This window comes from Salarias fasciatus, chromosome 1 (assembly GCF_902148845.1).
Source record: "Salarias fasciatus chromosome 1, fSalaFa1.1, whole genome shotgun sequence".
Lineage (NCBI taxonomy): Eukaryota > Metazoa > Chordata > Actinopteri > Blenniiformes > Blenniidae > Salarias > Salarias fasciatus.
Window position 1 is genome coordinate 18,791,117 of NC_043745.1, and position 25,247 is coordinate 18,816,363.

The following is a 25,247-nucleotide window of genomic DNA, read 5'->3' on the forward strand; positions in this document are numbered from 1 at the left end:
TTGAAATTGTAGAAAAGATCAACAAAGTAAAAGCATCGCTCAGGGAAAAATGAAACTGAAATGTAGCAGCTGATACTGAACAGCGAACTGTGATAAGAGCTAAAAGCAGAGTAGATATTAGAAAAAAACTGCAAAGTGAATGAGCTGAAGTAAAATTACTTACTTTTTCCTAATACTTTAGGAGGTTTGACCTTTTGAGAAGTCAGTGTTTCTGAGAATGCAACTGTTAAAAAACTGGTTTCGTTGGAGAAAAACATGTATTAAACAATGTTTTTACATTTTTTTTTCTTTTGTTTTTTTTTTTTTCAAAAACGGAAAATCAGTTGTTATACATACAATAATTCTCATTTGATTTATAGAGTTTCATTGACCTCTGATTGGTCGATCAATACCTTTCACAGCCTGCAGACTGTGCAGTGTACATGTTTTCTTTCGACTACACTAAACCCAATTATTTCCTCTGTCACCTCTTCATCTTTTTTTCCATCTGTTCTATTTTCTTAAGGTAGAAAGCCATTTGAAATCTCCAAGCATGTTTTTTATTGCGTCGTAAATCACTTTTAACACTTTTTTTCGCCCTGTCTCTCTTTTGCTGTCTCCCCCTGCAGCTCGTACCTGTGGCAGTAATCTAAGGGGGCCCAGAGGGGTCATAACTTCTCCTAATTACCCTGTTCAATATGAGAACAATGCACACTGTGTGTGGGTCATCGCCGCAATGGACTCTGGGAAGGTGAGCTTTTTTTCTTCTTTTTCTTAATTCTCCTATTTCACCAAGTGTTTAAATCAAAAAGGTCTTTTTAACAGAATCATGGTAAAGGAAAAACAATAAAACATTTCATGTAACTGCAATCTGTTTAAATCCCATGTGCTGTGTAATGTAATGATCCTCACACTCCAGCAGATGACCTTTGAAATGATTCACTTCTCTGCAAGGTCCAAAACATTGTTCGTCCATACTTGAGTTATTTCTATTCTTTGTTCTCGTTCAAAAAAAAAAACAACCAAAAAAAAAAAACACCTGGAGTGACTATGTATGTGACTATGGAGTGAAGAAAAAAAGTAAGCTCACAGTCTTCCTGTGGTATACACTTAGATTCCAGAGTGCTGCAGAGAAATGAAACAAGGGAAGGAGAGACCCTGACCTGCAGTATGTAGGAAAATGCTGTAAACTAGATGTGAAGTTACGACACAATGCGCTCACATCGCTCATGGAGCATTAAGAAGTCTAAGTACTATGGTTTTTGAATTTTTTTGGATGTGTTTGTGTTTGCTGGCTGATTTCAGTTGCTGTTGTGGAGCTCATGGTCAATACACTTCCTCAAATTTTGTGAAGGGAACTTTTGTTACTGAGCCACTGCTATGAGCAAATGAATAATTCATCTATCTGAGGTACAACATCGCAGCTTTCTCCATCTAAACATTCTTTCGGGGTATTGTTTTCTCTTTATCGCTCCTCATAGTTTAACCCCTTACTCTCTCTATCTTCCTACACCTCTGTTCTTCACTCTTTCCCATCCCTGTCTTGTCGCTCTCTCCATTTCTGTCGTTTGGTTCGCCCTGTCTGACATTTGTATTTAATATTTGTTGTGTCTCTTCTCGCTCCTCTTCCCTTTCACTTTCTCTTTATGCAATCTCTGGTGGGATTTTAGAGAGGAACAAGCACAAATTAGGCTGCACAGACGAATGATTAAGGAAGAGGGGAAGAGCTGGGGTTAAAATTAATCTGGGTACTTCACATCCAAAAATTACGCAAGGGGAAGACGGAACATTAAAAAAAAGAAAAAAAAGGCTGAATGTCCAAGCAAATGTTTAAACATGGAGCACTGCAGTTTCCCGTAAAGATGGATGGAAAAGGAATCTGCTCACCTCCGAGCCTCCGAGGCAGTTAGATAGGAACATTGTGGGCTATAATTGAGGAGCGAGAAAGAGAGCAAAAATTGAAGAGGGGGGGAAAAAAAATGAAGAAATTGACTTTTTGTTCCCTTTTTTTGTGCTTTTCTGACCTCAACAGAAAGAAATGACATATCATAAACTGGGTATGTCAAGCCATGACGTTCAGTTCTAGTACATGACTGTACATTGGATCATTCGTGCTGCTGTGAGACTCTGATGGGGTCTCTGATGGAGTCTTCTTTCAAACCAGCGTCACGGATTTCAGTCAACATCTTAAAACATTTCTTTGAAAGTGACATCCTCGCCGTAGCCATCGTCAGCTCTTCTCCTCGCACAAAAGTGAATGAATAGACATCGTTGCATCACTTTATCATGTCAGCGACGCAAATGTGTTTTGGCTTTTTTTTTTTGTGTCAGGTGACAGATGAAGAGTCACTTCTGTGTCTAAGGTGTGTTACTTGAGGTTGGAAATAGAATCCAATGCAATATTTTACAAAGATTTCCATGTCCTCTTGACAGATGGAAGGTATTTTATCTGCTTTGTGCAACACCAGTGTGTGTGTGTGTGTGTGTGTGTGTGTAGATGTGTGTTTATGCGTTTCCACATTTAAAATGCTTGAGGTTTGAGAGGACTTTGAGAATGAGCTATAAAACAGATTATCAGCTGGTACACACAGCACACAGACTGCAGACTGCAGGATGGAGACAGCTGTGGACGACATGACAGGAGAGCAGAATGGGACGGACGACAATAAAACAGAAGAAGTTTAATGGACTCGAATACAACTATATTCTGTTGAAGTTAAACTGTCAGATGAGAACAGAAGGCCGATGTTTCATTTACTTCTCTCAAGTTTTTCTTCTTTTTTAAACTATATTTTGTGTTTTTAAAATTGAAATTCTTCATGGTACTTGCCATATTTTACCATGTGATGACAGACGAGAAGCGAGAGTTAAACTCAGAAGGTTGAACTGACTTCACCAGACAATTCTCCTTCAAAATCAGGTAAAAGTGACGTACATGCATGTCATTTTTTTTAAAAGAGAAAGAATACAGTTTGGACAAATGTAATCTGACAAAAGTTGAAGAATTGATACTTAAATCGATCGAGATGTTCTCATTAAGAGTTATTAGTCTTATCCAAAACATGCATGGCAGCTGTGTGTTTGACACGCCTGCTGTTGTGTGTGTGTGTGTGTTTTGTTTGTTTGTTTGTTTGTTTGTTTGTTTTTAAATCTTGAGGTTAAATATGTTCCCACAATAACAGTCGTATATTTCTTGTTCCAGATTAGGGTCATAGTGATCTACTATTCTTTAGGCTGGCCTCAGCGTTCACACACAGGTTTACAGAAAGCGTTTTATCCTGAGTGTAAAGAAGCTGGACCGGGTGGCTAAGTGGCCGGAGCAGCGGTAATGCATGATGTTACACTGTGTGGCACTCCATCCTCTCGGCTGTCATCGAGTATCAGTTTCACACACTGGAGAAAGAAACTGCAGTCATGAGTGTCTTTTGCTCAACATTGTGCGAGATCAAAGAGTCGAGATAAGTGCCTACCGCACTGCAATCCTACGGCAAAAGCTACCGTCTGCTCTTTTTTCATTTTACTTTTTTTCAATCGACCACAAACATTCAAACTAATCCAAAAGAGAAGATAGTGATGATTAGCAAGGACCAATCGAATATTTTGCCGTGAAACTGCAGCATTGAAGGAGGGAATGAATGAATAAAAGGAAGAGATAATTTACTGTCTAGGATTACTGCATTTCTATTTTCTGTTTGTTTGTTTGTTGCTCAGTAACTGTGTGAGTCTCAATTACCATCCTGCGAATGCGGCTTAGCACAAACTCATTGTGTTTTATCAGCAGTCGCCTCTTTGTGTGGACACTTTGCATAAAAACACCTAACTTGGCTTTATTAACCTCATTTATAGCTGTGTCTACACACACACACACACACACACACACACACACACACACACACACACACAGTTTTAAAGACATTTCTATAGATGTTTCCTTGTACTTTTTGGTGTTTTCTTTAATGGTAAGTCAGCGCAATACAGCACAGTGCTTTTTTTTTTAAATTTCTTCTTTTTGTTCAGTCAAAGCAAGAAGTGCTGAGAGATTCTGGTAGAGAGCCAGATATTTAAACACATATACTCAAAGGGAGCAAATGAGATTGAATTAAGATGAATAACAAGCCAGTTTTATGTGGACCTTTCCTTTTTCTCCTAGTCCCTGTTTGTCTTCGCTGCTCTTTTTCTTTTCCCTCTGCTTGCTGTAGCTCTGACTATTATTTCAGATGACTTCTTTCATCAATAACATGTTATCAGAGAGACAAATGTTTTCACTGAAGTGTGCATGACTTTTGTTTTGTCTTTATGTTGGTTTACGTGCTCTAGTTCAAACAGCCTGTAAGTAATACTGGCTGCTGTGTGTCATTCTATTACGTTTTGATTGAAAGCAGCACGATCAATATGGTTTGTTATGGTCTGACAAACCGCCGCAGAGATGTGTGCGTGCTTCTGTTTTTGTGTTACTCTCTGTTATTATTTGCGTGAGTGTTTTTGAACACACTTCAAGTTGTGTATGATGTTATGAATGTTGACTGAATGTATTTCTGCCAGCTTAATTGCCGACTGCCAGAGATGGTGAAGAATATCTTGTAGGGTAAACTGTCAACTTTCAGGTTTTGGTGGGGGAAAAAAAAATTCTTGCTAGCAGCCGAAGAGCGGCTTTGACAGCGTGTGTGTATGTGGTTGATATTGCGTGTGTCAGTCATTTGATTCATCAGGATCAAGCAGATAATTGTTTTGTTCATCCCTTCAGCGCCCCCGCCTTCTTACCTCCCCGCCCCGCCCAAACACATCTCCACATATGCTTGTTAAGCCTGTAATAATCATGTCTTTTTTTTTTGGGGAGGCATTGTGGTCATTTACAGGCAGTTTGTGCTGTAAGTTGCATTCAGCTCTGCTTCACTTTGAAATATATTTATTTGATGAGTTCAGTTCAGTCTGTTGATGAAGGAGATTCAGTTAACATGTAAAGGAGACCAGTGGTGGTTCATATACACCTTATGCCTCCAGGCAAGTTGCTCCTTGTGAAAATGTGCATTTTACAACTCCATTATTTGGACTGATGAGCGCACTGTTTAATATGTAGTGACACCAAGCAGTCAGCTCGCAGCCTGTGCTCCAAAAAGGCAAACAAAAATAAATAAATAGAAACAATGCTGTACTTACCTTGCTTTCTTAAATGACTACCCTAAGATGTCTGTACGATAGTTGAACAGTCCTCTCTTTCCTATCCAGTAAAAACACAGCGTTGCTTTACCTAAGGATGCAACAGATTGCTTCTCCAACGAAGACTGATTCCAGAAGATTTCATAATCTAACTGCACCAGCATCTCTTAATTTAAACATCTGTTGGAGCTAAATTCAACTTTTAATAGCCAAAAATATAAATTCTGCTTTATGTGTCCTTTATGTATTAAATCAAATGTGTAATAATTTGCCTGTGTGTACCAGATGTAGATATTTGGTGTATTTTGTCACTTTCAAATTCACCATCTACCAACGTCACTCCCACACACCCAGAACCCTCTCTAAATCGCTGTCCACCCACCCAGGGAGAGTCACACATTGTGAGACAGGCAGTTGTGAGGTAAATTACCTGGCCCTGAGTCACATGCGTGCCCAATTTGTTTGTTTACGATCTCCTCCTCCTCCTCAGCCCTGTCCTCACGAGTCAAAACAAGCTATTCTCCATCCGTGGTTCCTTAAAAAATAATCAATGGCTCAAAATGGTGTAGTACATATGCCAGGCCTTCAGGAGGTGCTGTCTCAGAAATACACCGGAGCATGCACATTCAGCCTGTGTGCCATAAGCAAACACAACACAGGAAGATGTCACATTATTAAACACAATAACATGTGCAGCACAGTCAGCTGACAGGCATGCTTTCTTGTCTGAAAAAGACATTTCACTTGTATGGGATGATCGGACAGTGATCCCTGCCTCTGAAGATCACATGATTCACAGTTCAACTCTGTGATTTTCGGCTGAATCTGGGATTTGGAGCCCAAAACAAAACATTTGGATGCCTGACCAGCAGGTTTTTGTGATTTTTGGTCACCAAAATTGTTTTTCTGTTGCAACATGGTGACCGTTTTAAATCAAGTGTTTTTGATAGACAAACATGATTTGAGTTGGGTTAAAAAAAAAAAAAAAAAAAATGAGAACATGTTGCAGGAGTTTGGCGAAATGGAGCCAAAGATGAGGAGTGAAGGTGTTGACGCTGCAACAAGGTTTTATTAGGATTGTAGAGGATACAAACACAAATCAGCTGATTGAGAGCGAGACTGCCATTTCAAATAGAACCCAATCCAACTCTGCCGTAATTTCAGTCAACCCCAAGTCGTATAGACAGACATCCTGAGAATAGCATCTGTTGTTCACGACTCCAGTCATCTTCAGTCAAAGCAGTGCGTCCGTCGCACAGTGTCCCTGAGAAGCTGAAGTCAGAGCAGTGTGTTCTTTCCACAGTGTCCCAGGGAACCTGAATTCAACATATTAATCAGAATATTACATATCGCATGTTCCCGACAGGTTGCTTCAAGAAAAACAAAACTGAATATATGATTCTGTCTGACATATTTCGTAACGGTTGGCCTGCACCAGGCTGCAGAAACAACAGCAATACTGGTACACATTGTCCAACAGTCCAAATTACAATAGGAGTCCATGGCTAAGTGGTGGTGATTACCGTGCAGACTGAACTGAATGGATCAGTGACGTGCGGTGAGAATAACCGTCGGTGTCCGTTGTAATGGAAAGACATTCAGCAATAGGAGTCTGATTAACACATTATCTTAATTCAAGGTTTTTAGGTATTCTAGCTTTTAACTGTAATTTGGCAGTGTGAATGCCCATGATTCACTGTATTAGCTCAGCTTTTGGCTCTCATTCCTGAAACTAATACCTTTTTTAGTGAAGGAGGCCGTCTGTGATGATCCATTGATATCCCAAGGTCACACCTTTTTTCTTTTCTTTTTTTTCATTAAGTTTTGTGCAAAAGGTTCTTCTTACACCGATAGCACTTGAATAAAGTTTCATTTGAGAGGTGTGATGTTGAGAATAGAGCCACACTAAAGCCTAAGAAAGTCAACAGAAACTTCTCAAACCTTATGCTGCTGCTGGATACTTTTCTGCTTTATTACAAAACACTTTATAATGCAATTTCCACAGAGCCGTCATGCAGGTGTTGTTCACTCACAGTTTGCAGTTTATTTTCTTAAACTATCCGGGCGACAGGTCAACAGCACTCAAAGGTGCTGTAACACCACAACAAGGGAGTTATTTTACCAGACAGCAGCTGTTTTCTTTCCTACCACTTAAAGGAAAGGTCACCCCGGGGCAGAACTGCAACACATAAACATGGGCCACATCTGGGCAGGTTTAGGGTACAGCCAACAGGCTGGCATTGTCACCAGTCTATTTTTAGATTGATGGGTACTTTGTCTGGAGCACCACTTGTCAGACCATAAAACAGCAATAATAGAAATATCTGAACTATAAAGGATTTTCATAGAAAGTCAAGATTCAGTAATTGCTACAAATGGGGTCCCAACAGTCGTACAATGAAACCATCTTATTCTATTGTAGATGTAATGGCCCTGTTCCACGGAAACGTGTCTCTCGTGGTCAAATTTCAAAGAATTAATTCTTTCTCTTTGACTTTATCTCCGTCACCCAATGTCACCGAGCTGAGCGCAGAGCTGACATCTTAATGGGTTTCACTGGTAGCCTGTTATGGATCCAGTCACACGATGCACGGGATCATTTTAGCCATTTGTTGGTTATACTTTATATATGTATCTCTGTCTATATCTTCACCAGTCCCTTTATCCCCCTTCCTCCTCCACTACATTGACATGTTGGTAGAATTATGCGGTGAGGCGCAGTGACTCTGAGCAAGATGGATCTGGGTTCAGCTTGCAGCCAAGCCTTCTGTTCCATCCTTCTTCTCACCTTCTGAATTTCCCCTAAGTCATCCGGCTTACACACACACGGTCCTGAGACATATAGGTCAGGTGGACTGTTAATGAGTGATTGCACATCCATGTTAGCCCTTTAATTGTCCGGCCATCTGTCTGGGGTCCTGCTCTGCCCTCTTGTTAGTTCATGCAGAGCCAGACTCTTGCTCTTGAGATGCTGAAAAAAAACAATGGACTCGCAAAGGAGTGAAATAAATTGAAAGCTTAAGGCCTCCAACAACAAATTCCCTTCTTGATTTATTTTAATGAGAGTCTGGCAGAAGGCCACGGTTGCCACCCTCTTAACTATCTAACAGCTGTAACTCCCATAAATATATATTTTTTATTTAAGAAAAAAAAAAGTGAACCATGTGCCATTTGAATTGAATTATTTAACCCTTCAGCTCACTTACCAGCTGGATCACACGGGGTTCTGCCCTCTAAGAATAGTTTGTGCCAGAAACTCTTTGTTGCTCATCTAAATTACATTTTTGGAGAAAAATCCACCGACAGTGACTCCGTGAGCATCCTGCTAAATACGATTCACTCCAATATGTAAGGCACTTTAAAAAATATAAACAGCATTTTAATTTATTTATTTGTTTAGGTGTTGATCCAAATTGTTAAATACCTGTTTATTTGGTTGAAAGCCTGAAAATAATCCATCAGAAAAAAAGTCCCAAACTGCTATTGTAGCAGTTCACCAGTGACTCAACGCAGCTGAGCAATCTCAGCGAGTGAGTTGTCGTGCTCTCAGCTCTCACGACAGCTTTGCCCCCTCTGCACTACTCCTGACGACGGTTCACCTCGGTACATGCTTTAAACTTTTTCTTGACAGTTTATTTTTGACTTCAGGTAGTAGAAATGCATTAAGGGTCCAAGTGGACCCGCAGTTATAAAATATGTAAAAATGCACCTCTCTTAAACCTGAGCTCCGCTGGAACCGCAGTGGAAAAGATTATGCCACCCTGACCCCTCCTCTGTTATTACCCCTCTGGAAAAAATCTTATTATGTTGGCGCGCACATCCCAAGGTGTTTAGTCATCAGATAAGAAGCTATTCAAGATAAATGTCTGAACTCATTTTGTTTTTGTGGGAATTTTGTGCATTTTCAGAGGGTCAGTAAAGAGTTCAATCAAATCTAAAGTGAAAGTTGCGACTCTGACTGGTCTGTTAAAAAATCACTGTGGTGTCAAGAAAATTGCCTTGTTGTGGCTGTTCAGGCGGGACACCAATAAGGAGGTGGTTGTTACCGCTGCCGTCGTGATCAAAATGGAAGTTATACCCATGTGAACCGCTCTTTGCAGGGGTCACATCAGCTTATTTGCTTGTTGAAATGGCTGACTGAACGTAATTCATTAGATGTGTGCAGTGCCTGTGTTTTAACAGGGCCAAAATCCAATCTTATTTTTAGGGTAACCTATGGCTCCACAACAGCGGCGTAGGTGCGGCAGAAAAAAACTGGCCCCTGACAAAATAATCTGAGCGTGAACGGACAAACAGGAAAACATCTGACCTGAGGTGCCCTTAAAAATGATGAACCCGCCTGCCCTCGTGCCGAGGCTGCACTGATGTTCAAAAAGAAAAAAAAACAACAATTTCATCAGCATAAACAAGCGACTTTCAACTTTATTCTATTTTTAATTATTTGTAGTATAGGCAGATGCATGGACGTCAGCTGCAGTGATGATTATTTGTATTTATGAGCCCCGTCCTCCCTGCTCTTGGTGCTCTGCAGTGACTCAGTGCAGCTGCAGCCTCCGTTCATCAGGAACTCGATCACCCAATTAAAGCTGCATGTTTCTCTGGTGCGCTGACTGAGGTCACAGCAGCGAGGGCGAGATCAGAGGACAAGATCTTTCTGGGGCAGAGAAAAGTCATTTCAGGTCATGCGTGTGACTTATTTATTTCTGGTAAACAAACACAACCGTTGCCGAGGTTCTTGAGGCTTCATCAACTCACTGAGAAAATCCAAAGCCGTAAAGAAAGACTAGTATACACCCTCTTAAACGCAGGTGGGCGGACAAAGTGCGATCTCTGGTAACCCCTTTGAGGGGGGGGGGCACAGATCCCAGGCTGGGAACCGAGGTCTCAGCTCATAGTCCTGGAGCCTCACCACTGAGATTTGGATCGTTGGAAGCCCTTCTTGACTGTGATTGTGCCCCGAGGAGACTTTAAAATACACAGCTTTACAACTTCAGGAGCCGATTGACTGAAGGGTTTCCTAACGATTTGGATTGCTTAATGCTTTTAACAATGTTTAAATGGCCTATTGAGCTGCTCTTAGATGCTCTGACGCTTGCTAATGATCTCAAAGTGATAACACTTCACTTTTCTCTTTGAAGAGCTCACGTCCTTAAACAGGCCCCTTTCTGATTGCAAACCCATACAGCTCAAATATCACGAGCGCCTCTCGACTGGAATATTGATACAGTCAATACTGTAATCTATTGAAAAAATGGGAGAACTGTCATTACAGTAAAGACTTTTTTTTTTGTTTCATTTTTGCTTCGGGTTAGAATTTGTAAAGGTTCAAAATAACCCTGTAGTGGTTTGTTTCTGGAATTGTTCCTTCTTTCTTTATTTCTTCCTTTGCATTAGAAAATAAAGAAGCTAATCTAATGTAGTTTGGGGTTGCAAGCTGCTCTTAATGTCTTTCTAAATGGGCCCATTTGGATCTATTGAACAGCACTGAGCTTCTCGTTAATGACCTTACTGTGATAACGCTTCACTTCCTTTCTTTAACTCTGCTGCTGCGATGCAGTCTGACTTGGATGTCTAGACACACACGCACGCACGCGCACACACACACACACACACACACACACAAAGGAAGAGAAAGAGAAAGACTTAAGTGCATTCACACAAGCATAAATAAAGACAAAAAAACTAAAGGCATTGAAATTGGGCCAAACTGACACTCTGCAAAAACAGGCGAGGCAGATTTAATCTGCTTCAGTTGTGAAGAGCGACATACCTGAGAAAATCACCTCTTCTCACACACGTTAACACACTTGCATGTGCAGAAAACCAGAGTGTTTCTGATTGTGTTCCACTTCATTCTCTGTCTTTATGACCTCAAGCTGCTGCTGCTGCTGCACACACACACGCACGCACGCACGCACGCCAACTTTAACTTGTGGAACACAAACACAGGGAGTCAGGCACAACATTGTCTTCTCTTTTAACTTTAGAGTCAGTTTCATCCCCAGTATAATCAAAAACACTCACAGGAAGATTTCAGACGTTTGTTTTTTCTTTTTTTTTTTCCCTGAAAATGCAAGTTTTTATTTTTGCACAGGACACAGCTATTTTGCAATCCTTGCTCTGACATTTTAAAAAAAGATTTACTCCAAAAGGTTTTAAATGTTTCATACTATATGGCCTCTTTTAGAAAGAAATGAATACTTCAGATTGTTGGGAGTAGCACCTGTAATGGTTTATTTTAGATGTGCTTTTATTTGTGGTTATTATGGAGGTAATACCTTGCAATTCTGTTTTTCTCAGTATGTGTAACTATTTTGAGAAGACTGAATATTGCCAGCGGCTGCAGGATCCAGACCGTAAAATGATTTTTTTTTTTTTAAGCAGTATTTATTTGTCAAACTGCATGTTGAATGTAAGCTGCTGCTGTCAGACAAGAATACTTATCTCCTTAAATATCCCCACATTTGCATTACACTGTGCACTGTTTTCAAATGCTGTTTGGATTATATTGAAATATACATGAATAGCGTTTTATACAATCATACATGGGTCTGTTGCCATTCCCGACACGGCAGCTTTTAAATCCCTCGACGTTTCCCTATCCTTAAACATTATCGGAACATTTGCTGCCTATTTTCATTTTGACAAAGTGCGGCCAAGGGCTCAGCAGTGCATGGCTGATTCTGGCACGTTAAAAGGCTTTTGCCTTATCACCTGCAGTAAGGTTTGACTTGGCTGTGGTGTGATTCGCCATGTGATGGATTCTCACCCACAATATCACATGTTCATGGTTCATTTTAGTGGCCCTCTTGTACCGCAGAGGCTCAGTGATTGAGAACAGCTCAGAACTCCCGAACACAGCAGAAATGTGCCATCATCCACGCTGTCAGTGATATGATCTACAGCTAATAAATAATGGACAAGCAGCAAATAATAGAAGAGCAGTAATGCCGCGTTTCTGAGCGCACAGCGGATTGATGATCAGGTCCTGCATGCATGCCACTACAGCCACAAAAGGTGCTTGTGAATAATTTGTTTAACACTCAATTTCTTACAGCTCAACAGCAGAAGGGTGTGTTTTGCAGGGTGCTAGTGTGTAGCACCCACAAAACAGCTTGTGTGACATTGAATTAGAAGGTTACTGGCAAATAAAAGCAAGTATGCTGAAGTTCAGAATATTGTTTTTGCTCATCTATTAAAGATGGACTGCTTGGAAAATGACAAAATGTCACCCTCGTATTAATTAATAGACCTTTGGCATTGCAGCTTTAATTAAATGATAAATGATGGCACACCAGCAACACGAGTGTTCAGCCACATGGCCTGGTAATGACAGGGCTTTCGCTGTTTTGAACATATTAATTTATTCTTCCCAAACAGACAGGGGACGCAGGTCCAGCCCAATTCATCACTCTTCTTGGATATTTCAGCTTTTTTTCCCCCCACACTGAATAAACAATATTTCATGATTTCTCAGTTGATTTATGATTCATACCACATTGTGGCATGCTGAGGTTTTCCTCCCAAGTCCTTGGGATTGATGGGGCAATCTGCTTCATCACTTTCAAACTTTCCCAACATTTTCTATTTTCTAGTGTGTGCAGACGTCAACCAAGTTTAGAGGCAGATTAATGACTCCACCTGCATTACCAACACAATGTAGCATCTGTGTTGTAATGAAATGGAAAAGGTTTTTTCTTCCGATGAGTGTAATGGAGGTCGGCTTCATATTTTCTGGTGTAAAATGATTTTCTTCTCATGAGTCATGAAGTTATAATGTCATGATGCTGGCAGCATCTGCTGGTCTACTCATCCCACATGTGCTTTTGGTTTAGTCATTGCTAATAAATAAGGGGGGAAAAAAAGCAAATCATATTAATTTGCTGTTTTAAACATGTATCTCCCAATGTGATTCAGCAGTATCAGTGCTTCAGAAGAGTTGGTTTGTGAATCAGATATCTCAGTTTAATATGCTCACCAATTCCCACAGCAGTGTATTCATCACTTGCTGCTACAGTGTTGCAAATAACAAAATTCTATCTTTAAAAACAACGATTAAATCTCTGAGTGGCTCTGTATTTCTTGTTGCTTCTCACTTGTTTCTCACCTTTACATTTTCTATATTTTATAACTGTCTCCATGTGCGTTTTTGTGGTATTGTTTTGTTTTTTTCCAGGTAATAAAACTATCATTTGAAGAGTTTGATCTGGAAAGAGGATACGACACGCTAACTGTGGGAGACGGAGGGAAGATTGGAGACACTCGCAGAGTTCTCTATGTGTAAGAATCACTTGATATGTTGTATTCAGGAAAACAGAGATATTGACATGCGAAAGCACACAACAACTTAATGGTGGCAATCACAGCAACAGCTGGAGAGAGATACACAAGCACCATTGTGTGGATAGATATTCCATATCTAGAATTGCATCTATGCCGTCTGTTTTTGTTATTGAATCCTTTGCTTATTTGTTCTCCACATTAAGTTAAAAAAAATCTATAAGCTATGCAATTGTATGATGACTGCATTAATCCAGACACCAATGAATAGGTATAATTAAATTTTATATATGACTACTCGGCTGTGTGATTATGAATAACATACTAGTCATGCAGCTTAAGTGTATTTTCAATTTCAAGAATAAAACACAGGTAATGGGTGCAAGCGTTGTTCATTTGCTGCCATGTGTGTGTGCGCAGTCTGACTGGCTCCAGTGTCCCGGACCTCATCGTCAGTTTGTCTAATCAGATGTGGCTACACCTGCAGTCAGACGACACGATCGGCTCCGCAGGGTTCAAGGCAGTGTATGAAGGTATGGCCTCATTTGATTTCGATTGCGGCTCTAACAACACTAATAGTTCTTTCTTGCTATTCAAATAAGTTACTAGTGTTTTACTTTTGTCTGACTTATGCAGGATGTCCTAATGGTTTTCGTGTAGGTGGCTGCTGTATCAATATACGGCTCTCAGAGTCCTGTGATGATCGATTCACTCATCGAGTGCAGCTGCAGTTACATCAGTTAGTTGGAAGTCAAATTTTGCAGTTTGCTCGTTATTTTGGTCTCTTTGAGTTAATCAGTCATGAGTAAAATCCAGTATTTTTAACTGCAAATGCTCCCGTGAGGGAAATGCAATTTTCAGTAGTCGTGCACAACTTGGCACGAATCAGATTTATGAACAAATGAAGACGACAAGAAGCCGCAACAAAGCGGCAATCGTCCAATAATATATTATTGTATTTATGCACAGACGGAAGAAGCTCCGTCTTATAATAATAAATGATAATGTTTGTTCAGGGGCTGCAAATACATCCTCGCATCACCCAGACTGCAGTGGTTGTCGGTTGTTAATAATTTTAAAACAGAAATCTGTTACCGGTGCATTACTGCTAAATGTAGAGGTGTAACTCACACTGCTGCAACAATGTGACACCAGTTAGAACATGTGATCCCCAGTAACGTAAAGGCTGATTTGTCCCTCAGCTTGGTCATTTTGTATGTTGATCAAGATGGAGGGTCATGACATCTGCATTCTGGTTAATTTACCTGACCGTTACTATCCATCTTCTAATACTGTTCTTTTCTTCTGGGTTTCAATGGAAAGCACGGTACAGACTGGTCACTTGCTCTTTTGCATCCACACAAACAGATTCACACTTCAGGACACGTGAAGGTCCCCGTGCCAAGCCATTCATCCCAATTTTATTATTGTTTACTTATTTTATTCTAACATGTCAATTGAAGTCTGTGACTAAATGAAAGTGAACTGAATTATATTCACTTGAGACCCAGACTGAGACAGTCAGCGGGAGAGCAAAGTAATTTGATAAATATAGCGGCAGACTAAAGTGGACAACACAAATATTGACACGACGGAACAGAGAGAAAAAAAAAAAATTGAGCGAGAAGAAATCAAGACTTTTGGAGACAGTGAGAGAGGCAGAGGAGGGACGTAGAGTGAAGGTCAGGCTCTTGCTTCTGCTCGGCTGTGTTTGATACGATGGTTTTGGGGTCAGTCACTGTTCAAGAGAGCAAAAACAGCATTGAGGACTGAGAGAATCTCAGCGTGTTTTGAGCCTGACGGGACACATTCAGCAGGTTACACGACCCTAAAGGTAGCACTCGTGTTGATGTAACACTCTACGTTTTTATCTTAACAATTATCTTGACAACAAGGCATTTTGAGCTGTCACTACCGCTTGGCTCCAGCGGTGGAACCACCAAACGGTCCCGCCTGATATTATACATTTCACCAGCAATGATGTATAAGATGAACTGAAAGTGAGAAAGACAAGAAAGAAGGAAACCAATAGCACTCCATGACCTCTGGAAGATATTGTCAGCTTCTTGCCTTCAGGATAGCTGAGCTGCCTGTGGTATGTTTTGAATGTGTCCTTGTGTGAATATATGTGATCCTGTCAAATGCTATAATGTCACCGTGTCACACACCCGGATCAGTTTCCCCCCGCTCGCTGCTGGATTGTCAGCCCTGGAGGAACACTCAACATGTGTGCATAAATATGTATCCCATTTGTCTTCGAATAACACCGCGTTGCACTTGTCAATTGCTGCAGCTCAATGTTTTCCTGTGTGTGTTTTTTTGAAAGCGGGAGAGATGAGATCATCGGCACACGCCGAGCGTTATGCTAATAGAAGTGTGCAGTGAAACGCTGCTGCCAGGCTCCCAGGCTGGTGGCAGGATGGAGGGTGTACATACTGGGTTAAAGGTTTTAATCTCATCAAAGGATGACAGATTTGCATTACATGTTTGGTTTATATGTCTAATGTAAAGAAAAAAAAAAGTCTTTTCTCCATCTTTGCCACATTACCATAGCTTTTTCAAAAAAATATTTCTTCAGTGGACTGGTTCCTGGACTGGTTACTTTTTGGCAGTTCATGTGCAAAGTTTAGCAATTTAGTTTTATTTGCAAATTACCAGTGATTCATTATATAAACTTTAGACTATAAATTGTTTTATTGTAGGTAATTTCCTGTATCAAATGCTTTTCTCTACTATTTGATTTCAGTAATATACTGGCAGTAAATAAAATGCAACTTCAATCTATTGAAACCCCCAATAAAACTTTTAAGAAATATCTATAAAATATTGATGTTTGTTTTCTTATTTATTTGCTCTTACTTCATAAGATCTGAACGCATTCATCTTTCATGGATATATTTCCTTGTTTTATTTCCTTTTCTCAATTATGTAGATTACTTGTTTTGTGTGTGACTGTTGCAAAGGAAAAAGGAAATAGAGGCATAAAATGTTATATTGAGCTGTAAATCTCTGCACGGCGCTTCGGTAAAACTCATTAAACTTGAAAAGAATTGAAAGGAAGGGAAATGACTGAGCAGAAAAAAGGAAACAAACCAACTTTAAAAAAAAAAAAAAAAAAAAAGTCAAAGGAACAAGTGAGACAGGCAGTTACCGTCGTAATGACAGACTTAGCAGCAGCTCCGGATCGCTGATATCCATCCTGACACTTGTCAACTGTGTGACAGAAAGCTGTGGGCCGCACGCACACACACACACACACACACACACACACACACACACACACACACACACACACACACATCCACGCTGCTGCTTCTTTGAGCATTCTGCTCTTGTGGGCGTACTTACATCCCAACAGATAGGAAAGCGTAGCATACATGCTTACACACACGCAAACACACACATACACAACCAGACACATGCATGCACGACTCACCTTGAGATGTGTTTGCCCAGAGCGAATCCAGGGGCATGGTGGAGCATGTGTTAGCAGATGATAGACGTCTGCTGGAATTGTCAGATTTGAAAAAAAGAAGAGCGAGGGAAGCGCATTGTATAAAAGAAGAAAAAAACAGACAAAAAAAAATGCACACACACACACACACACACTGCCATTATGAAAAGAAAGGATTAAAAATGCGTCACAAACTAATGGAGCGGCATTGCGAGCCAGGTCAGCACTACGGCTAATGTGACACTCATGCCAATAAGGCACAGTGCACTGAGAGCGGGAGCCGAGAAAAGAGCTCTGTGGAGGAGAGTGACGGGGGGGATTGGAGAGCAGGGCTAATAAAGACAAATGAAAGAATACAAATCACCAAGCAAATGACAGAGGTAACATATTTTATGTATCTGAAAACATGTATCGGTGCCACAAGTCATACTCTCAACAATGCCACCTATACCAGTCCTGCTCTCTTCAGTTCTCACCTCCTGCTGGTTATTTAACAACAGTATGCATGGATCAGTGTGTGTGTGTGTGTGTGTTTGCATCTACTTGAGTGCCTCCACTTATTGTTTTGCCTTTCACAATTAAAGCTGAATTGCACTACAATTAACTTGATGGTAGTTTGCTGTGATGAAGGAAACAATAAAAGGAGCATCGCGCAGATTGTTTAACTTCTCAGCACTGCAAATTTTGGAAATGTTCCAGATTCAGTTTTAAAAATGGGGAGTGATTTAAAAAAAAAAAAATTCTCTGCTACCTCTTGGAAGTAGGGTGGAATATGTTTTTTGCCCTCTTGTTCTTGTGGGTGTCAGTAACACATGTAAACATGAGAGTGTATCTCTATCTAAAGATCACCGTATGCTTGTTGTTGTCGGTTAACCCCAGTTTAGGCACACAGAGTGGGGTGTGAATGTCAACATGTCACACACTGACATTCATTATCAGCGTGGAAACGTGACTCTGCGTGTCTGCGTTTGTTCCAGAGATCGAACGGGGAGGCTGCGGCGATCCCGGGGTGCCGGCATTCGGCCGTCGTAGCGGCGATCGCTTTCAGCACGGCGACGTGTTGACCTTCTTTTGCCAGTCGGCCTTTGAACTTGTGGGAGAAAGAACAATCACATGTCAGCACAACAACCAGTGGTCTGGCAATAAACCCAGCTGCGTCTGTGAGTGCACAAATTTTAATGCTGAGATATTTTTTTGTTGCTGTGAACTTGCTTATTTTTCTCATGTCTATTCTTTTTTTCATTTTCTAACTAGTCTCATGTTTCTTCAACTTCACCGCTCCGTCTGGGACTGTTTTATCGCCAAACTACCCGGAGGAGTACGGAAACAACCTGAACTGTGTCTGGCTGATTATCTCTGAACCGGGAAGCCGCATTCATCTGCTCTTCTCTGACTTTGACCTGGAGCCACAGTTTGACTGGTTGGTGGTCAAAGATGAAGGTAATTAAAACATTTTTTTCTGTTAGTTTGTAAATGTCACTCCGTTTTGTTGTCGTCATTTTGAAAATGAAATTGAGACCCCCGATGACGTTAATGTGCTTAAATGCTAAAAGAAGAATCAGCGTGTGTATACACCTCAAAAGGTGAAATAATTTTTCCGCTGGTCTGTATTTTCACATCTTGTGAGATGAACATGAAGAACAGTGCAGACTGGAATGACTCTTTTACTGACGGGCAAACTGGATTCATGCAGCCATATCGTTTCACCACCTACACTCTTCACATAAAGCACAGGCTAATTAGACCGCCATTCACAATGGCACTAAAAGCCATTGAATTGAATTGGATCACGCCAAACCATAAAACTTTGGTTTCATTTGCTGTATGTTTCAGGTAATGGCTCTATTTCTTTGTGATTAGCCGCGTCTCACAGTGTGCTTCATATGCTACGTACCATTACGTGGCCATTGTAATTACTCACAGTCTGCCCCTCAAATCGAATTTCCATTCACCGAGGGGTTTGCGTGACCTTGACACTTACGACTTTGTCTTCTTTTGTAATCCTGAATGTTGAAACATTGAAGAAAAATGGAGAAAAAGAGAATGAACTCACAATAGAAATAATCCTTAAATATCTTTATCTCGGTATCAGTGCGACACAATCCAGCCTGAAAAAAAAATTAATAAATCCCAAGGTGTGCTCTGAACAACATAAAAAGGGTTAACATAATCAGGGAACTATTGTTGTCATCTAATACAGAAAAGAGAGAAAAAAAATGTGACAGATTGTTACAAAGGCTTTTCTCCAAATTTCTCCTTTTTTGATAAGTAGACAACGTAAGATCTTGTCACTCTTTCAGCTATTGTCACTTTGGTTCTCTTTCCACTCCTGGTCTCTCGCCTATCAATACAGTAATGAGTAAGTGAAAGAGCTTTTGGGTTGCTGGAGAACAAAGAGACTGACACTTTGCCGCTCAGTCACTGTGGAACATAATTGAGTCTAAGTGCATGGGATCCAAAGCTCCGAGTCAAGGAGGGAATAAAAAGAAAACTTTCTGCGGGAGCTAATTTCAGATACAGTGTATTTCATCACTGAAGTGTTGTTTTTCCCTCTCTGCTGTTTCTTGTTAGATTGTCAACTCGTATTGTTTCTGAATGCAAAGTCGTGTCAAGAGAGTCAAATAGCTGCTTGAGCTGGAAACTGTGTCAATATATTCGTTTTAAAATAAAAAAAAAAAACACTTATACACATTTTAGTGCATTTGATTGATGATGGTAAACATCTTGAGTGTAACGGAAAAGGATTTAACAATGCAAATTCAGTATAACTACACATGAAGAATACACAATAACCCCCTCAAATCATATCTTTTTTAGCTTTATATGCAAATGAATTACCAAAACTGGAATCAAATAGTTTTAAGAATATGTGTAGGGGAAAAAAACATAATAGGAAGATGCCAGAGAGGAAATTTCATTCCTGAGGCCATTGTAAATTTTTAGTACTGGTTCCCTTAAACGGAGTCAGTGAACCATACGCCTCATTTATCAAACAGTGTGCAATATTCAGACCGAACATTTCACAGAATTATGTCTTTATGAAGTGCAATCAACTGAAAATGTACATACTGAGTCTCGTATCCTCTTAACTAGAATCCTGGATTTACCTATGTCTCTGTAAATTAAAATTACATATTCTTACTGTCAATCAACTAAACTGAAGTTTGTGAAGTGTGTTCTGACGAAGAGGTGCGTTTGGTCAACTGCGCAGTGGAGGCTTTCATCATGTTTTTGATTTTATATATGTACTTTTTGAGTTTGACAGCAGTTGTTTTGTTGTGATTTTGCTGGTTGATGGCGGTACAGTGCGGCGGCAGGAACCTGATGCTGCTGGCGGTATCTCCGGTGTAGTCTTTGAGCGCAGAGCCGCCGGCAGCACAGCCGTCTCCACTGAAGCAATTTTGTGCAAATGCTTTCTGAAAACTAGTTAAAATTATCATTGGTGAGATGTTTGCTGAAGATTATTTTAGAAAAACATCCATTCTCTGGGTGAGCCAGACATTCCAGAGTCTGCCATCCGATGCATTCTGACGCCGTCCTTGGTATTGCATCGGCGATCTCCACAGCTGTCCGGGACTAACTGCTTGCATCATACAGGCTCGACTCGCTTTTTTGATCTCTGAAGTTGAGCCTGTGCCTGGGGCTCAATAAGTGGGATCACAGATATAAATGGTTAAGATGAGAGTTAGCCTGTAAATTTCTAAACAGAAAGATTTCTGATGGAAAAGTTTGAAGTTCACAATGTTTACTTTCTGGCATTATCAGTGTTTATATATGAACATTACAATCATGATTATTAAACATGTCAGTGGTTATCTTTATGCCAGCATTTTTTTCCTCAGCCTAGAAGCCACATCATTTCACTGCACACATTGTGCTATAGTTATCTTTTAAGTGATTCTTATTCAGGAAGTTTTGCCTCCAGTGGGCAGTGATGTGTGTGTCTTTGCAGCCCTGTTTGGTATGCACGTCAGTGACTAAATGATGCCAGAGAATACAATACATCAAACCGCTGGCTCTTCCTGGAGGAACGGGGGAGATGTTGGGTAGCAGAGGGCATAATGAACAATCACCAGTGCATTTTTTCTTGCTGCCTTGTTAAACCGCAGGTGTTTTCTGATCAATCGCCGTGTTGAATGCTTTGCCAGTCGGGTTAAACCCCTAGTAGGCATTTGGCTATAAAATTTAAATAGTGTAAGCCATTAGTAGACATTGAGGAGACAAGAAACTAGTTACATTCAATCATCACAATAAATCTCTATAATCTCGCTGTATGTCACTGTTGCCGGTACTTAGTGTGTTAATTCCTGCTACGAACTGCTGGTGCTGTCTGTGGCGTCTGACTTTCACATCAACTACTTCAGCTTCTTTATGCTCTGGCATCCTATTACCATAGTTGGAGATAGCATCTCTTTCATTGTACATTGTGTACCCTCCATATCTAACCGATATGGGCCTGCTGGGTTTTTGCTCCGTGCAGCCCTTCAGGATTTTTTTGCGCTCCCAACTGAATCTGCTGCCGCTGGTTGGATCACTGGGGAGCGCCCTCAAGAGCTGAGTGTATTCTGCCAAACAAAAGTGTACCGCCATTTGTTGCGGTAAATGATCCGATGCTGTGACACAAATGTCTGTGGGTGAGCCGAAGTGATGCACGGTTACAGCTGCACAGGCCACTTGGGGGGGGGGTTCAAGGCCATTCAGTTGGTGTACAGTAGGTCCTTTAATGGCTGTAGAGCGATGCCAGAGCATATCTTAACATAGCAACTAGGTTCGAATCTCTATTGCAATCATGTACCCTCAAGGGGATGATGGGTAGTTCGACCACGACAATGCTCCCTCCTGTGGAGGCAGAATTGTTCAGGAATGGATAATTCAAGACACGTTCAGGTGGAGATCATGGTCACTCAATATGAGTGTCTTTCCGATTCACTAAAATCTAGCACCTGTAAAAAAAAAAAAAAGAACATTTTCAATGCTGAATCATTGGCAGCCAGAAGGTTTAGTTTTCTTTAATATAAGAATCCAGCAGGTCATTTGCAGAGTCATTGCTGAATCATTTTGAAGCTATTAAGAGAACTGGAAAAGGTCCATCGTAGTTCTTTACTGATGTCAGAGTGAATGTCTCACTCTCTGAATTAAAAATTCAGTGTGTGTGTGTGTGTGTGTGTGTGTGTGTGTGTGTGTGTGCGCACACTGAGCTTAAACTATATCTAAATTACATAAAATCTATAAAAACTGCCTGGTTCTGCTTGACCTTCTTCTGTTGTTATTAGTCATTTATAGTTGTTGAGATTTTACAGTCATCACAACAAAAGTTTAAATGTCAGATGAAAACCTCCAAAACACAATTCTGCAGTCACTATGAATAATGGTTTAATTACTGAACATTTTAACATGTTTCGAAAAACAAAACTCTTCAAAAAGCAAATTACCCTTCAATGTGTCCATTTAAAAATCCTCAGAAGCTGAGGCGTTGGAATCGGGTCTTTAGAGGGTACGTTTCCATGTAGTCAGTGTCCCGGCCGCTCGGCTTCCCAGCTGCCCCCTTAAAGTGATGCTTGACAAACAAATCGTGATCTGCCTCATAAATATTTAAAAAAAAAAAAATAAAATAAAGCAATCAAGATTTTTTTTCAGCTTTTATTGTAAAAACTGAACTTTGCTGCTTTTCTTTTGTTTTGTTTTGTTTTGTTTTTTTTTTTTTTTTGGGGGGGGGGGGGGGGGGGGGGGGACCTGTTTTCAGATTTATCTTTCAAGTGTTGTTATAGTATTGACTTTGCGTAGCAAAGACTGACTGTGACATATGGCTAAGATAAACTCTGCTTTCAGGTCTGTCTGAACCAACAACATTTGGGACTTTCTCTGGAAAAGACGTGCCAGCGCAGATCGCGTCCAACGGACACATCATGAGACTGGAGTTTCAGTCTGATCATTCAAATACTGGGAAAGGCTTCAACATCAGCTACACCAGTATGTATCCTCACCTTCTCACTTCTGGCTGTCAGTCCATTCATCTCTTGTTAATGTTGTTTTGCTAAAAATGCAGTCAGACAAAAGGTTTAGCATTATGTTTATAATGCTTTGGTGCACACTACATTAATATGCAATGAATAGAAAAAAATATATGGAGAGATTAATCTTTTTCTAACATTGTCTTTTCACCAACAGTCGCACTTCTTTAACTGTAACTTGTTTGTGTTTTTTTCCCTATGTAGCATTATCACAATTTTGGTACTGAAATGTTTGTTATTCTAACCTGCAACCTGAAAGCTATCATTCACCATTGATGTTTGTACTTGTCCTGTTTTATAATAGAGTAACTTGTTTTATCCTGCAGTTATCAGGTCACATGTCAGTGTGACATTGCATTTGAGATGCTTCCAGTACATCTGCAGTGGAGTTTTGGTATCAAACAAATGTCATTTCTCAGTCGTGTGCAACCCATTTTCAACATACAGCCTCATCTTGACTCCAGCTCGCAGACTGAGGAGCAGACTCAGACTGATAGCTCTCCCCTCAACTACAATTTGAAGCTAAACTCACGTCCAATATAAACACCAGCGTTAATATGCACACATGTCCAACTCCGGCCTTGCCTTGTTTAACCTGTGTCTTTACACCATGACTTTTACAGAAGGTGTATTGAACGGCCCAAAGCTGAACCACTTCTGCATGACTGAGTCTGATTCACTGACTGTGATTACCATGCTGTTTAGCACCATTTCACACACTGCCCCCCTAAATGACCTTGTCCTCAGCTCGTTTTTAAGGGGTGACATTTGACAAATGAAAGCACTAAATATTTCCATTTTTATCCTCTTTTTCAACACAGCATGTTGATATAAAAAAAAACAAAGATCCAACATACGTGACTTTTGAAAACTGTAGTGTAAAACAAGTAAAAGGTTAGAGTCAGCCTTTAAAATAGAGATATGTTATCAAGAGGTCTTGAATATCAACAGAATTCGAATGTAGTGCATCAGTTGGTGAAAAAAATGCACGATTCATATTGTTAAATAAATAACCTTTAAAAAAACAAACAAGACCCTTTGAAAAATATTTTTTGATGGAAGAAGCTTTACTTAAGGCATCTTTGTGCTATTTCAGTTATTTTCACTTTAAACACTTTCATGTAGATATGAACATCAATAAGTTGTACTGTGGGTAAATTTGTGTTTCTATATATGCTGTAAAAACTCAAATATGATTTTTTTTTTTTTCCCAACAAAATTCTGCAGCTCTAAGACGAAGGAGAAAGGGTCACAGAGTTTAAATGGATCCTTCATGGGTTTTTTTCTCCTCTCTTTACAGCAGCTCAGTTTCACATTTCCATCTCAGAGATCTCACAGAACAACAGTGAGCAATAGTGTGGATCGGGACTCAGACAAAGTAACCACAGACAGGGCAGTGCAGAGTGATGCAAGCTAGACAGACAGTGTGCTTTGGTGACTTGCAGGAGCTTTGTAGATATCAAGAGAGTTCAGCGTTGTCGGTATTGTAGAAATGGTGACCAGTCTTTTTGGCGGCGGTCAATGCTAGTTATACAGAAGGCTTCAAATGATGAGGCAGATGTTATGATGAAGAATCAGCTAGTAGTGCAATTGTTGGGAAGACAGGGATGTTGAGGACAAGTGTCTCTACTCATAACCTCTAACCGAAAGGTTTTGGTGCGTTGACAAAGCGTAAGGGGAATAATCGTCAATAGGTTTCGATTTGGCTGAAGCCCAAGCCCAGAGTGATTTGCGTGTTGTGCTATGTGCTCTGTGTTGGATTTTATACAGAATAAAACATGAGGTTGTTTCAGAGCGGAGCATGGTAAGATGGAGAAGAGTTGCGATGAAGCAAGTTATTTTATTTCCACCATGCTGTGAGTGTTTACTGTGACATTGTTTTTGTAACAAGGGTTCTAATGGATTTATCTGTGAGAGGCAGGTCTTGAAGTTATAGTTCTTTATTCCATTTTTTTTTTTTTTTTTCTGTTTCCAGCCATGGTGGATTAAATGTTGTTGGTCCAGTGACAGATATACAGCAGCTGTTGGGTGAGGGAATAGAGATACACAATTGAGACTCCAAGACATCTGCTGGGCTTATTATTTTAAAGAGTGGCAAGTTTGATTTTTTTTATTTTTGATTTTTTTCACCCAGTTGATTTTATGAACTGTGCTGTTCAGGGTGGAGAACAAGCCCAGGGGTGGGGCGACCTGTGTCAGAAGAAGTAGTTTATTTTCAAGAGGATGTTCATTTTAACTGAGGAAATTCTACCAGTAAGAGATAAGGGTAGCAATATTTATTGAGATATTATTTTATCCCCTTCTAACAAGGGCGCATGGGGAAATATGAATTCCAAGATATTTTAAGATAAACTGTTGAAAGTGAG

General features: G+C 40.3%; 1 protein-coding gene across 1 annotated transcript in view; it reads left to right on the top strand.

Moving 5' to 3' along the window:
- Window positions 1–25,247, top strand: part of LOC115388994 (CUB and sushi domain-containing protein 1-like) — a 270,349-nt gene that overhangs the window by 110,392 nt on the left and 134,710 nt on the right. The window contains exons 8-13 of the mRNA XM_030092348.1: window positions 609–730; window positions 13,313–13,416; window positions 13,837–13,949; window positions 17,848–18,030; window positions 18,125–18,310; window positions 22,700–22,840. Coding sequence (XP_029948208.1) covers window positions 609–730; window positions 13,313–13,416; window positions 13,837–13,949; window positions 17,848–18,030; window positions 18,125–18,310; window positions 22,700–22,840 — 849 coding nt within the window. The remainder of the gene's footprint in view (window positions 1–608; window positions 731–13,312; window positions 13,417–13,836; window positions 13,950–17,847; window positions 18,031–18,124; window positions 18,311–22,699; window positions 22,841–25,247) is intronic.